This window comes from Lates calcarifer, unplaced genomic scaffold, assembly GCF_001640805.2.
Source record: "Lates calcarifer isolate ASB-BC8 unplaced genomic scaffold, TLL_Latcal_v3 _unitig_3770_quiver_731, whole genome shotgun sequence".
In the NCBI taxonomy this organism is placed as follows: Eukaryota; Metazoa; Chordata; class Actinopteri; family Centropomidae; genus Lates; species Lates calcarifer.
In genome coordinates this window covers 110379-125829 of record NW_026116515.1, presented here as the reverse complement: position 1 = coordinate 125829, position 15451 = coordinate 110379, and the positions used below count along the sequence as shown (strand labels likewise).

The following is a 15451-nucleotide window of genomic DNA, read 5'->3' as shown; positions in this document are numbered from 1 at the left end:
CCACTGATTGTCAGTTTATTTGGAGGAGATACAGCAGCACTCCTACAATCAGAACTAAACCCAGCTGAGATGGTCTGGGATGAGTTGGACCGCAGAGTGAGGACAAAGTGGCTCAGCAGCTCTGGGAACTGTTGAAAACTATTCCAGGAGACAAACTCATGAATCTGACTGAGAGTGAGCAAAACTGTCAACAAAGCAAGAGGCGACGACTGAAGAATCTAAAATATAAAACATATTTGTTTAACACGTTTTTGTTTACGACATAATTCCACACGTTCTTTCACAGTTCTGATGTTAATCTACAAAGTAGAAAATAATCAAAGTCAAGAGAAACCACTGAAGAGAGAGAAAACATCTATTTTCTGCACCGCTTATCGTTAAAGGTCAGAGAGGCTGGAACAGTCTGTCGCAGACCCAAACACCCATTCACACCTGCAGGTGAATTAGAGTCAGCAGTTAGCCTGCCGGTGTTTGGACTGTGGGAGGAAGCTGGAGAACCAGAGAGACGCCGCACAGACACAGAGAGAACCTGTAAACTCTAAAAACTGATGTCAGGGACGCTAAAGTGACAAACACACTCTTACACACAAAATAAAAACGACTGGAAATGGAAACAAGGCCAAAAGATATGATTAAAAGCTAAAGCTAATGCTACCGCTAACGCTCGGAGCTAATTAGCTAGCCTGCTAGCCTTACCTCGGTGTTCGTCCAGCTGTGCTCGACAAAAACAGCTCCAGGAGTCGTTTTAACATCCAAATGTGTTGACTTACGAACTTTCTCACGTCTCTCGATGCTAACACATCGACACGATAAGTCAAACTCCGGTTTTTCTGTATTTTCTTCGCATTTTTTCGGCTTTGTTTCTCCGTCGCTCTGCTGCGGCTGCTTAATCAAGACAAGCGCCCGTGACGTTGGTAGAAAATCGCTGATTGGTTGGCTGGCTGTGTCCCGCCCTCCTCCGCTTGTGATTGGTCGAAAGAAAGAGCCAATTAAAATTCTGACAGAGGGTTGGAACATCATAATTTAATTCTAGTTCACTACAGCACAGTCTAAACAAGAACTTCACTGTTTCATGCAGTACGCAACATCTACAGTAAAATCAGACTGGATTCCCACAGGCATCACATGACCGAGACCACAGCTTCACAAACGTTTGTGTTTCTCTTCAAAAAGTGGAATAAATCTGATCTCAGTGCAGCGGTACTTTAGGGAACCTCGGCCCAGCTTATTCATCTAGTCCTTCTACCACAGTAAAACCACCAACACGGACACTTCGTACCATCGTTACAAATTAGATTAAAAAAGAGGAAACTCGACCAAAACAAACAGAAACAAGTCATTTAAATTATCATTAGCTTGTCGTAACACACAAAAACACTGGAATCCATTTCCGGAATATCGTCATCTGAAAATGAAGCAATAAAATAATCATAACAACAACCTGTACATGTCAGCTTGTACCTTATTTTTAAGCAGTAGAAAAAACAGCATTTTGGTTTTCAGGTGCGTCTCATCGTAACGAATACAAAAAAATGAAAATAAAGTTAATCTGAGTTACATGAAAAGTTATTTTGACCCTGTGAGATGCAGCAAAATAGAAAAGAACTCATTAGACAAAAGTCTACTGCAGCAAAAACACCCTAAAGGGCTGGAGTGGTCCCTGATGATCCTGTAGTCCCGATACAGAGCGGCCCCTGGAGTATTAAGGCGTCGGCGCCAAAGAAAATCAGAAAAAAACTTAGGCTAACCATGAGCAGCAGTGCCTCATGGGAATTATCAGCATGGAAACAAAAGCAGAAGTTAGAACTAAAGTGACATGAGAAATGTCTTGGTGCACAGTGACCTTTGACCTTTAACTTTTCACATGCTGAAGGCGAGAGAACTATTAACCAGACCGGTCTGTATTCTGAAGGTGGGTCCTGATCATAGAAGCAAAACTCTATACCAGTAATCTGAGAAGTAACTGAATACCTCTCTGGTTTAGACTCACTACTACATACTTCACCCTGACATTTAAACACCACCACAGCATTAACAGACAGTGTCAACAAGAGCCGGAAAAAATGATCATCATGATATCAAACTCAGAATTAAATTCAATATAGAAGAAAATAAGCAGCTGCTTGAATCAGTTAAATTAAAACGTGAGCATCCAGTATACGAAGGATCGATCACATGATCAGAGCACGTCTCAGCTCAGGTTTAGTTTTCAGAGCACACTGAAAGCACATGGACTGAGTGGTATTTAAATGTCAACATGAAGTGTTGTGCAGTGATTAAATGTCTAACATACAAAATAAATGTACACTAACAGTCTGCGTCCCACAGGGTGAAAACAAAAACTACTCTCCAGTTAGTATGTGGACGGTCCAGAGTGAAGATACAATCAGATAAATAATGTTTCCTGTCGGAGGATCCACAGTGTTTCAGAGTCTGAGAGGAACAGCAGCAGCATCACGGCAAACACAACCCAAACTGTACGTCTCCGCTCTGATGGAAAACAACGAGTCATCTGCAGACAGTGAAGAGACAGTGCAGACAGAAAACGAAATCAAACATGGAGGAAAATCTTTAAAATAAGGCCCCTTAAAAAAGTCAAAAATTATCTTAAAAAAGGGGAAAAAAAGAGGCACCAAAAAGTCAAGATATAAAAAATGCAGTCTGTCTGTGTGGTACGAAAAATTGGACTTGTTGTATTTCACAGAAACATGAGCAGCAGCTACATCATCCTGGAGGACGTTCCTGACGGGAAGTGGCCGAGGTGCTGCTTCTGTCTCCGACCACGCTTCGTCTTGTTGCACCTCCTGCAGGACACGACAGGAAGTACACGTCAACCACACACAGCAGCAGATACAGACTGAAGGCACCATCAGAGGAAACACTGGCTCACACACAGAGGCAAACAGCTGGACCTTTTTAGTTAAAATGTAGTGTCACAGATCAAATCTAACGTTGGATGTTCTTTCTTAATCTTTAAACAGAAACGTGACCATAAAAATCCAACTCTTTACTTCTCTTATTTGCTTTTTTCTCTAGTTTCTCAGGAATCATGTGAAAGCACTGAATGTTTGGTGCTTTCTGAACTTTAACTTCTTCCTCCCAGAGAGAAAGAAACAGGAGCATGGTTTCCCTGTGAGGAAGCTGTGAGCTCCCCCTGCTGGCAGAGAGAGGTCACTGCACATCCATCATTACTGTTTCCTGCAGCACACACAGTTAGAGTGTTAGGAGTGTGGACAGTAGTGATGTGAGTGTGGTCACCTGGTGAAGCACATGACCACGGCTACGATGACGGCGATCTGGACGGCTCCAATGATGGCAGCGATGAGGACGTAGTGCAGCTTCTGACCGCTGGGCACCACGTACAGGATGTTGAAGTCCAGCAGCTGATCACAGTGAGGACCGCCGTACGCCGCCTCACACCTGACACACACACACACACACACACACACACACACACACACAGCAGTTAGTTCTCTGGAGTGTTATTCATTAACATTATTAAAAGACGTGGAGAGTAAAACTGGTCCTCACAAAGATACAAGTACACACACAGAGTGAACAGGTGTTACCTGCAGGTGGCGAGGTTGTGTCTCATCTCACACTCGCCGTGGTCGCAGAACTTGGCGTAGCTGTCAGGACAGGGGGCGGGGCTGTCCACAAACCCCTCCTCCTCGCCAGGTTTGGACACAGCTGGAAAGAAAAGGACAAACCGTGGTTTATGATGCAGGAAGACACCGTGGACTGGTGTGTGTGTGTGTGTGTGTGTGTGTGTGTGTCCTCACCGTAGATGTCTGGTTTGGTCTTGGTGCCATCATCCTTCCTGCTTTTGTCTGAAAGAAAGAAAATGATGTGTTTTCTCTTAATTCTCTCCTCAGACAGGATCACACACACACACACACACACACACACACACACACACACACACACACACGATGTGACTAAGCAGTAAAGAGAGAGAGGGACGGGTTAGACACAGGTCAGCGGCTGCACACACTGATACTGTTCTCGCTTCAGGGTGAAAACAGAAATGTCCCACTAATGATGGTGGAGAGACATTTACACATCTCTCTCTCTCTCTCTCTCTCTCTCTAAAACACACTCACATTTGTTCTTGAACTCATCGTGCTGTCCGTCATCCTGCAGCCCTGACAGGAAGTTAGAACACGTCACAGTGTAGCTCCTGATGAACTGAGACCCTGAACGCATCGTGTTGTCAGTGCAGAGGCCTCATGTTCTAATGTGACCAGCTGGTTGTTCAGTCAGCCATGTTAATCCTGTGTGTGTGTGTGTGTGTGTGTGTGTGTTGTCAGATTGGGGTCAGGTCATCATTCAGTATAGATGAGCTGAAAAACACTCTTTCCTCTTTCACCTCCCTTTCTCCTCTTTCTTTTCCTCCTTTTCCTCACCTCCTTTCTTTTCCCACAATCCTCCTGTCCTACTCCCTCACATATCGTCAGTATTGTCGTCTTCCTCTTCTTTCTTTTCATGTCTTTTTTCTCTTTAAATCTTCCTTCTTCTTTTACTTGTTATCTCTGTGTTTATGGCTCCTCTTCTTTAGCCCCTGTTCATCTGTACATCTATTTTCTCTTCCACTCAGTCCTGCTCCTCTGCTTTTTCCCTCCTTCTCCTCTTTCTTTCTTCTATATCTTCTACTATTCTATGTTCCCTCTTTTCTTTCCTTTCTTCCTTCTCTTCCTTTTCCCCCTTTCCTTTAACCCTCCCTCCTCTGTCTTCTCCTTCCTTATTTGTCTTTTTCTCTCTTCTTCCACATCGTCCTCCTTCCATGTCTCTCATCTCCTCCTCCTCGCTTCACTCTGACGTTCCTTTTCCATTCCTCCCTCCTCCTCCTCTTTCCTCGACCTACAAACCCCCCTCGCTCCTGATCGTTTCTCTCCTCCTCCTCGTCCTCCTCTCTGTCCTCCTCTCTGTCCTCAGGGTTTCTTGCAGTATTCAGGTCACTGCAGTGTCACTGTTTCCTGTTCATTAACCAGCAGCAGTTTATTTTTCTCTCGTTACCTTGGCAGCGTCCCACGTGTTTGATGTCGATCTTGAGCTGTTTGAGACACGACGCCTCTCGGACGTGGCAGGGCGTGTCGTAGGTGACGCCGTCGCTGCCGCACACCGGGTTGTCGTTGTGGCCGTTACACACGATGTTACACATGCAGCTGGACACACACACACACATGATTTCATTACATTATTTGTAGCATGTTCTCATTATCATCAGGTCCTGGGAAATGTGTGTGTGTGTGTACTAACAGCATGTCCTCAGAGTCTTCATCACACTCGGCTCCAAACTTGCAGTTTCCACATTTCGAGACCTTCTTACCGCGACCGGAGCCCTCATCATCTGCAGAGACACAAAGCGTCAGAACACGTCCTCCATCGTTATTACTCTCTAAATGTTCAACATGAAGGTGACGTGGTTTACCTCCATCTCCAGATCCTGAACCTCCGTCTGCCACACACACAGAAACAAAGGCAGTGAGACGTTATGATGTTATGACAGGAAACATGTTGAGCAGCAGAGACAGACTCACTCTCTGACCAGATAACATCAGCAGTAAAACACAGAGGAAACACTCAGTGACTGAGCATCAGACTGAGTCAGCTTCAGCTAGGTGTTCCTAACAAACTGCCACCAACACCAATAAAAACCACGGCTGCAGCCATGTTTGTGTTACCGTGGTAACAGGGTCCCTCCGACACGATGCTGATGGCTCTCTGCTTCTTGCAGGCGGCTCTCCTCAGGAAACACTCGTTCTGGTACGTGTCTCCGTTTGACCCACACACGGGGACGTACTTCTTATGGCACTGCAACACACACACACACACACGCACACACACACACACACACACACACACACACGCACTCAGTTCACCTTGGCAATGATTCTGGATGTGTGAGGCTGCAGCTAGTGATGCTGTCGGTGAGCTCTGTGAGATACACCACAGACCAGAAACAAGAGCAGATGAATCATCAGGGGTGTGTGTGTGTGTGTGTGTGTGTGTGTGTGTGTGTGTGTGTGACACTCACGTGGAACTGACAGACACACTTGATGTCGGCTCCGTTCTCGCGGCAGGTTCCTCCGAAGCGACACGTCCCGGCGTCACACACACGCAGGTCGCTCTTCTTCTCTGACAGATCTGAAACAGAGAGTTAGCTTTAGCCTGGAAGCCTCATGTTCTCACACTGTAGCTGATCTCAGATCATCCAGCAGCTTCTCAGCTCAGGGTGTTAACCTGCTCAGAGCTGAGCCTGGATCAGCTCCTGTAAACTGTGACTCTGGATCACTGAACTTCCACATAAACACAAACACAACAGTGTGGATCTGCTGACAGAGAGAGAGAGAGAGAGAGAGAGAGACTATTATCCAGGGTGGTAATTTAATGATGGCAGCTGATTGGTTGACAGCCCTGCGGGCTAGCCAATTAGAGCTGGTAATTACAGGGGTCATGACCCCCGCCTCCCCTGTAATCAGTAAATACCTCAGAGTGCTGAGCCAGCCAGAACAACCTGCTGACACACACACACACACACACACAGCAGGGGTGGACAAAATAATAGAAACAGTGTGTTCCCAGGATTCACTGTGTGTAGAATCAATGACTCCTCACATCACAGCTCAGCATCTGTTCACAGCCTCAACACACACACACACACACTCTCCTGTTTCCATGTTCTGTGTTTAAGGATGGACGCTGAAGAAACAAGCTGCTGGAGTCTGGACCTCAGCAGAAGCTGCTCTGAAACTCATGGGAGAAAATGTGAGCGGTCAGAAAGATAGAAAGTAAAGCAGCGGTCCTTTAAACTGCTCACAGTCCTCAGAGACGTTTCACTCTCAAACTGGGTCAGTGTTGATAAAACCTGTCGGCTCACATTCAGCCTGCACATCTTCATCCTCCTCTGGAGAGTTTCACACAGCTCCCCAAAGCCCGACACACACACCTCAGACACACACACCTGAGCCTGACACACACACCTGAGCCTGACACAGCTTTCAATAACGTCCGGTTGCTATAGTTACTAACTTGTCATCTGACAGCCATTGGTTGTATCAGGAGCCAATGAGATCTTGTTTACAGAGTGTGACAGGTCTGCAGAGACTCGTCTGTGGGGACGTACAGTGAGTGAAGCCTCTGTTCACACACTGACACAAACTACAACCTGTGTTCTGCTGTTTGTGAAATGTGAGTGTGATACAGAGACGACAGCCTCAGCTGGAGAACTACAAGACCCAGAAACTGAACCAGGAACCAAAGACAAGAACCAAACGTCAGGGACTAAATTCAGGACCTGAGGTGAGATTACACAAAGAAGACTGAGGAATCACCAGATCCTGTAACATTGTGTCTGTGAGTCTCCACAAAACACCAACAAACACCTGGTTTCCTGAGGCTGCAGGGACCAGAACAGAACACTTCTACCTGTGCTTCTGTCTGCGTCCTCATCAGGTCAGAGAAGACAGAGTCTGGACACTGAGAAATATTCTGGATAAAGGATCTGGGTCCTGGGTTCTTCTGAGACGTCATGTGAGGACTTTAAGTTTCTTCAGTGCACCTGAAGACTCAGACCTCCTGAGGCTTCAGTGATGAAGACAGTGAAGCTGATCTGAGGTCAGTCAGCAGAGAGTGAAGCAGCTCAGCCTCTAACTGAAGTGGAAGACGATGATCAGTGAGGCGAGGACTGACTAACCTTCTCTCTCTGTCCTCTCACGCTCTAATGACTTCATTCTCTCTCTCCTTGTCTTTCTCTTTCCCTCTGTCCTCTGTCTTTCTTTCTCCTCCAACATCCAGACACTCACTGAACGCTCAGTCCAAATGTCAGTATGTGGACACTGGAAAAGGTCCAGATGTTGAACCTGCTGCAGAGGTTAGTTAAGACCTACCTACCTCCATCTAAACCAAACACATGATACAGATCTACTGAGAGGTTTGTTGTTAATGTTCCTGTCTGCTGATTTCTCTGAACCTCTGTCCAACACTTTCCATTTCTTGTGTCCAACAATCGAACGAGTCAGGAGCTCAAAGTGACAAACCTCTGAGGAGGGAAACAGAGACAGAGTGGTGCGTCTTCCCAGGAGAACATCTGTGACTGAGCTAAACTGGGAGCAGGATTGAAAAGTGTTTCTGAAAATAGAAATCACAGAGACTTGTTCCTTTAGATCCTTAAAAAGCTTAAAGCTGAACTCTCTAACAGACTGAAACCAGTTATTTTAGACCTGGGTTTCTACATTTAGATTAGAGGCTGTCTGAATGCTCTTCTATATTTTCTCATCACCAATAAACCAACAGTGTGTTTGTGCGTCTCTCAACACTTTCCTCCTCTGTCTGTGGCTCTCAGCTCTGAGCCCATTGGTTCCTACTGACGACATAAATCTCACAAATATAAAGGTTCATGTTTACAAGCAGCTGCTCACTGTAGTTTTTATCAAACTATTTTCAGCAGCAGACTCACTGTGGATTACAGTTCATTTGTGTTGGGAAAAGTTAACATTCTTTGCTTTTAAAGGTTATCTTCTTTACTATCTGATTAAATGTTTGGTCTGAGAAATGTCACACAGACTTCACGTTGATGGTTTCAAATGTCTGTTACATGGAACAATAACTCTCTGAAAATTCTCTTTCAAATAACATTTAAGGACATTTTTCTGGATAAATAATTCATCTGTAAAAATGAGACGATGCTGTGTTTGTGTTTGAGCAGAGAAATCAGATACTTCACAGTTCTTATTAGCAGGAGTCACTCACTCTGCACGAGACGTCTCCTTTAAAGTTTACAACTGCATGTGGTTCCAGTTTGATGAGTCTATGTACATATAGGCTGCACACACACACACACACACACACACACACACACACACACACACACACACACATATACACACAGTACTCCATCATTTAACCTCGCCCTGTTTCTCCACCCTGTAATTAACCCTAAAATAGAGTCCTGTTAAAGTGAGGAGTGGTCACACACTCACACACACACACACACACACACACACACTCACACACACACACACACACACAGTAGGTTAACCTCTACCTGGTCACACTGCACAGGTGTTGTTATTGATGTTATGTTTCCGTTGTCATGACGACCGCTCTGATATGAATCAGGTTCATCAGATCTGTGTTTGATTCCGCTGCAGTCGTCATGACAACAGAAACACAGAGATGGGTGGATGACAGCAGCTGGATCACGTGATCAGCTGCACCGAGGGATGACAGAGGATAAATAAAGATGACTGTGACCTCTGACCTCCACACCCTCGAACCTCCAACATGACCTCCGATCAGCCACAAACATCGCCCCCACCTCCACCCCGACCCACCTGAGGTGAACACGTTCAGGTGTAAACAGGTCCTCACCTGGGCAGTCGGCGGCCTTCCCGGGGCCGCAGTCCGCACTGCTGCTGCCTCCGCTGCGGGGGAACGAGCTCCGGACGGCGGGGAGGACCAGCAGAACCAACAGGCAGCAGAAGCAGGAGGACCGGCACTCTGGAGCCATGATGGAAGACGGGAGGAGGGAGACAGATGGAGGGGAGAGGGAGAGACCGAGGGGTAAGAGATGAAAGGACAGAGAGAGATAAATGGAGGTGAAGAGGGAGGTGTACAAAGAGACAAATGAGTAGAGAGAAGACAAAGGTAAAGAGAGAAAAACAGAAAAAGAATGAATCTGTTTCTCTGGAGGATCCTCGGCACAAAAACACGCCGCAGAAAAACAACAAGGATCAAATCTTAAATCCAGATTTTCTCCATGTGTTTTCCCTCCTGTCCAAAAACTGCTTCCAGTGTCTCAGGAGAAAGGCTTCATGGTGGAGCGGAGGAGAAAAGGCTGAAAAAAGCGACGAGAAAGCCGGGAGGAGGGCTGCAACACGGAGCCCAGGATAACAAAGCAAAGCAGGGCCTGGGGCTTCACACACCGACCCCCCACACCTCCGCCACCCCCTAAAACCAGTCTGCTCACAGCCCGGACTGAGCCTCCATCCCCCAGCCCCCGCTGCCTCGCACTCTAACCGGCGGGGAGAACCGCGGATCGCCGCGGAGAAAAAGATCCAGGTGAGAGTCCGAAGCGGCTTCCAGCAGCATTCAGGCCGAAGCGGAGTGAGTGAGCGCCGGGGAGGACGGACGGATGCGGTCGGTCGGACCTGGACTTTTTTTTTTGTCCTCCTGTGCTTTCCACTGATTCACATCAACAAAGGCCCGGACCACGTGACCTGCAGGAGACCACTCCCACAGAGAGAGAGTCATATATCCCTGCATGCTCTGCTCTATAGGTCTGAGGTCTCACACTAACACTCAGAGCTGCTCACACACAAACACCAAACACCAAACACACGGAGGATGGCGGGGCTCCTTAGACAAAGTCCTGGTCAAGGTAAAATAGAAATAAAACATGGACCTGATGGTGGCGCTACAGGAGCAGAGAGAGTCACTAACACGAGGGAAACATGAACCACACTTCATTCATCACTTTACGATCAGCCAGATTCTGCTTTAAATGATCTACAGCTGAAATCCTCCAACAGATCCACCTGGATCCAGACCTCAGATCCTCAGAACATTTAAATCCACTAATGAACCAATTATACTGTGGTTTTATTATCTGCAGTAGCGAATTCAGCCACTAGGAGGCAGAGTAACACTGCTGAACAGCCCGTTCCTTCAGTACAACACCACAGGGTCAAATACTCCATTACAAGTAAAAGACCTGCGTTTAAAATTCTTCTTAAAGTGAAAGTCAAGTATTATATCAGCCTCCTGTAGTTAAAGTATCAGATCATGTTACAGTTGTAGCTGCTGCAGGTGGAGCTGGTTTAGTCCACTGGTTCCAACCTCAGGGTCAGGTCCCTCCAAAGGGTCACGAGATAAACCTTTATTTTTCTACTTTATCTTGAAGACTGGAGATGAAGTGGAGATGCAGGTGTGACCTTTCTATTCCAGAGACAACGAGTCCAAAAACACTGGGATCTTTATGGAGCTGTGATGGGCTGCAGCCAGCAGGGGGCGCTGCCTGCCTGCAGGACACAGGGAGGAAACTGTGAACTGCTCCTTTAACTGCTCCACCCGTCCACAGAGCTGTCACTGTGTTCAGCTCAGGTCATGATGTACAGAAGCCTACAGCGGACATTATTCACTCACAGGAACCAGGTTCCATCTGGGATCAGACCCAGAGAGGTCAGAGCTGAACTGTACGTCAGTTAAACACCAGCCTTCACCTCTGATATTCTCTGATATAAACTGATGCAGATATCAGGAGTTAGAAACAGTTTGGTGTTTGTTGCAGACTCAGCACTTCCTGCTGCAGAAGAAGAGGATCATGGGTAATATACACACTGTTCATCAGGACATGAAACCACTTAAAAAATATAATTTACAGGACAAACAGCAGAGTGAGGTCAATGTTTAGCCCGAGGACATTTTCACTTTCACACACACACACACACACACACACTGTATCTTTAATCCTCATCCTCAGGTCCGGCTGTTTTGCTAAGCCATCTGGGCTAATTAGTTTACTCTCCTCTCTCCTCCTCCTCTGTTCCTAATCTCTACTCCTCTTCCTTTGTTTTCTCCTCCTCCTCCTCTTCCTCTCTCAGTGTTTTGAGGTTAAACTCTCCTTGAACCGACAGATGAACAGCAGCAGACAGAGCAGTGAAGCTGAACAGCTGCTATGTGCAGCTCACTCTGTGTTTCTGCTGAGAAACTAACTGCTTCATTTCAGACGTCCTTCTTTAGATTTTCTAAACTGTATGTTCACCTGCTGTGCTTTTACTGAACTAAACTAACAAGGTCTTTACCTAAAATTTGTTGTAAATGACCTGATTTTTCCGAGAATGTTTCCAGGAAATTCTTTGGAAAATAAAGTGTTACCAGAAGTTGCAGGTTCAACGCCCTCATTTCTATAAAACATTAATGTGCCAGACAGAACAAGTGCTGCTGCAGAAGACTTTATGTTTGAGTTTGTTAAACACCTGTCTGAAATCTGCTGCTTTTAGAAGTCGATCAATCAAAACATAAAACACAGAACCACAGCTTTCCCCTGGTCAGGATTGATCCAGACGTCTGACGACTAAAATCCACTGGTTCAAAGTTAAAAACCACCACTTAGAAAAACTGGATAAAAACACAAAGAGGATATGATGCCACAGACAGACGACCACATGAAACGTCCTGCTGATCCAGTTTCTAAGGAGAGAACACAAGATATTTCTTAATGTCCGTGACTCTGGACTGCTGCAGTAAGTTCAGACGTCGTCCTGATGGACAGATGATTTTTTATGATTTTATAAATGTTTCACAGCTAAATCCTTTCTGTCGGTCCCACAAAAGAATTCTTAATGTGATATAAAAGCCTTTTCTTCAGTTTTTTCCTCCCTCTCTTCATTTCCCTGCCCCCGCCCCACACCTCCATTATTTTCCACTGAAAGCTCTCAGTCGATTAACCTGATTCACCTGCAAACACAGCAACACGTAAAAGCAGCAAAAAGGAAAGAGGCTGTCGTCTTTAATGCTGCTTTAACTGACTGAGGAGGAAACAAAGGTGATAACAATAATCACCATGTCTTACAGAGGAAACATGACACCACCCAGATCAACTTCTACTGTCAACATGTTACGTCCTTCTTCGTGATGTTTACAGAGGAAAGTAAAGCCCGATCAAACTTATTTCATGGTTCTGGAAAGTTCAGGAAACATGGTGGTCCCTGATGTTACTGAAGAACAAGACAGGACCTGCTGACGTTCCTGCACCTCCAGACACAGTTTATACTCTGTCTGTTAGACAGGGCCCCTCACTCACTCCTGTTCTTTTAGTTAAGACATCACACTGCTGCAGGTGAAGTAAACCTGTCAGTTCTGGTTGAGGTGAGTGTGTTCACAAACTGTGACAGCAGCCATCATTAAAGTTCTTCAGAAGAAACGTTCCCATGAACTATAAACGTCCAGGACACGGGGACGTCATCGCCCACTCTGTGTGCTGGTGTCTCATTCAGGTATTTTCTCAGCTGATAACACAGATAAGCTGTGAGTGGAGGCATGGCATGCTGAGACATTACACCTGTCATGGATTAGTCAGGAGAAGATCTAGGATTTCAAACTGTGCTGCATTAAATCACATCCTCACTCTCTTCACGTTACCTGATGAATCACAACCAGCCACATAAAGTAAAAATAACTGACATGACTCAGCTGTTAATCTGATATCTGCCAATATAAACCCACACAATTAAACAACACGGTGTCACTATCTGCTCCCTGATCACCTGTTGTTCCTCTGGTTCTTCAGGTTCCATCTCCCTCTGACTGAGTGACAGTCAGCAGATTAAACTGCTGGATCAGAGCCAGAGAGTTCAGAGATGAAGCTGAACTGTACGTCAGTTAAACACCAGAGTTCATCTCTGAGATCCAGGAAACTGAGGCAGATATCAAGAGTTAGTGTTACAGACACAGCACGTCCTGCTGCAGACGGAGAGGAGGATCATGGGTAATATACACCACTGGGCTGTGTTTCACTTCAGTGAGTTGGACTTAAACTAGAACTTCACGCAGGGCGTCTCTGTGAGACCAAGAGCTACAAGATGGATGATCTAACACAAACAGGTGAGCAGCTCCACCTGAGGTCACTCTGACCCACATTCAGGGAGTTTCTGCCCAGCGACACGCTGTCAGGTTTTATTAAGGACAAATAAGTCAGAAAATCCATTAAGGGCCTTTTTCTGCCTCTGCAGTTTCTTTGTTGGCGAGAAACGAGCGGCTGCACACGGAGGGAAAAACACACACAAAGCAGAGCGGAGGTATTAAATATGAATGGAGAAAACACTGCAGTGTGGGAGAAATCAGTGACGCCATTAACATGAAATCACATTAAGTAAGATAAAGACATAAATATGTCTCATTAATATGAACCTACCTGCTGTGGCTCTGCTGGTGAACACTGGTGTCAGCTGAAAATAAAGAAGGAAAATAACAGTTAATAAATAATACAGAATAGCAGCAGGTCAAAGTGCTTTGTCCTAATTAATCAAATATAATGGACTATTTTCATTCTGCACTGAGGAAACATCTGACGGCTGCAGAAAAGGACAGTGAACAGACGAACACGTTGTGTTTGAACGTTCGTGGTCTGTTCAGGTTGATCACATGTGGATGTTCTAATCTTTGCTCCATCATTGTTCTGTGTTTGATCAGATGACTGATCTTTTGTTTTCAGGTTTCGTTTGAAGCTTCGTCTCTTTTTTTCTGTTCTCAGGGAGCGGTGGGTGGATCAGATTTCACCATGTTCTGTTTCCTTCACTGGACTGTAAGGAAAATTCAAACTAAAGCTTTCACAGAAATCTCTGCTTTCTAACCTGATAACAACATGACTATCACTGACAGGTGCTGTAAGCAGTATTCTGGTACAGTCAGAGTTCATCTTGACCATCAGGTGAAGTCCTGGTTCTTCATCACGAGCACCTGATGGTAATAACCAGTAATACATCCATTAACCTCTGGATCAGCAGGTGAACACACTGAGCATGTTTCATTCATGTTACTGTGTTTATGTATAATGTAGAGACGAGCTGAGAAAATGCTGATGTTGGATGTAAAGAAAGGTAAAACTGTGAATTATTGATATTTACTCTGATTTTAATGGAAAAGGCTCAAACACAGTTGGAATAAAATCCCTTTACATGGCAGGTCTTTACAGGTGTGAGTCAGGTTTCTACTTCAGTTAGAATAAGACACATGAATGTGGGGTAAGGAGAGTTTAACAAAGACAGAAAGGACAAATCACAGCTCCACAGGGTTTGAATTAACTGTAGATGAATGGAGCTGCTGAGTGGATGTTTCTGTGATAAAATACAAACACATTAACTTGACCCTACTCACCATTTCATCCAGACACCGATGAATGAGTGAACTGAGTGACAGCACAGGCCCCTGTGGCCACCAGGGGGCGCCCAAGACACATAATGTGATGTTAGCTAAAACTACAGGTTTAATAAGTTCCTGCTGCCTCGTTATTCACATTATAACAGAGTTTAACTGCTGTTAAAAGCTCTAATTGATTTCATACTGTCTGTTCACAGAGAGAGCAGAAAGTGTCTGCTGAATCACAACAGGACATTTACAACATGTGGATCCTCGCAGACGCAGGAAGTCACAACAGTTAGAAACACTGGTGATGCCAAAGTGGTGGGGGCCACACAGGGCCCCAGAAAGGCTGAGACCGGCCCTGATTATTTTCTTCAGCAGTTTTTAAATGTACTTACAGTTTAACCACGTTAATTAATGATCTTTGATTGAATAGACTGGTGTGTGTGTGTGTGTGTGTGTGTGGTGTGTGTGTGTGTGTGTGTGTGTGTGAACCCTTCAGGCTGAGATAAATGAGAAAACAGAAACGTTTTTCTGTGTGAAATCTCACAGAGACAGAGTAAAGTCAGTTGGACTCGTCTGTAAGCTT

The 15451-nt window shown here is 45.4% G+C and overlaps 1 protein-coding gene across 1 annotated transcript; it reads right to left on the bottom strand.

Annotated features, from left to right (window-relative positions):
- Nucleotides 1–1003: 1003 nt before the first annotated feature.
- Nucleotides 1004–10468, bottom strand: LOC108894668 (tomoregulin-1). Its single transcript, XM_018693311.2, has 10 exons — nucleotides 9373–10468; nucleotides 6038–6147; nucleotides 5685–5814; nucleotides 5432–5458; nucleotides 5260–5350; nucleotides 5017–5165; nucleotides 3783–3830; nucleotides 3570–3690; nucleotides 3259–3420; nucleotides 1004–2804 (listed from the first exon to the last, which is right to left on the bottom strand). The coding sequence occupies exons 1-10, from the start codon at nucleotides 9509–9511 to the stop codon at nucleotides 2720–2722; spliced, it is 1062 nt and encodes a 353-aa protein (XP_018548827.1). The 5' UTR covers nucleotides 9512–10468; the 3' UTR covers nucleotides 1004–2719.
- Nucleotides 10469–15451: the final 4983 nt, after the last annotated feature.

Coding starts and splice junctions, on each gene's coding strand:
- LOC108894668 (XM_018693311.2), bottom strand. CDS start 9,511: ATGGCTCCAGAGTGCCGGTCCTCCTGCTTCTGCTGCCTGTTGGTTCTG. Junction 3,691..3,782: donor GACCAAACCAGACATCTACG/GTGAGGACACAC, acceptor TTTTCTTTCCAG/CTGTGTCCAAACCTGGCGAG. Junction 2,805..3,258: donor GTGGTCATGTGCTTCACCAG/GTGACCACACTC, acceptor CGTGTCCTGCAG/GAGGTGCAACAAGACGAAGC.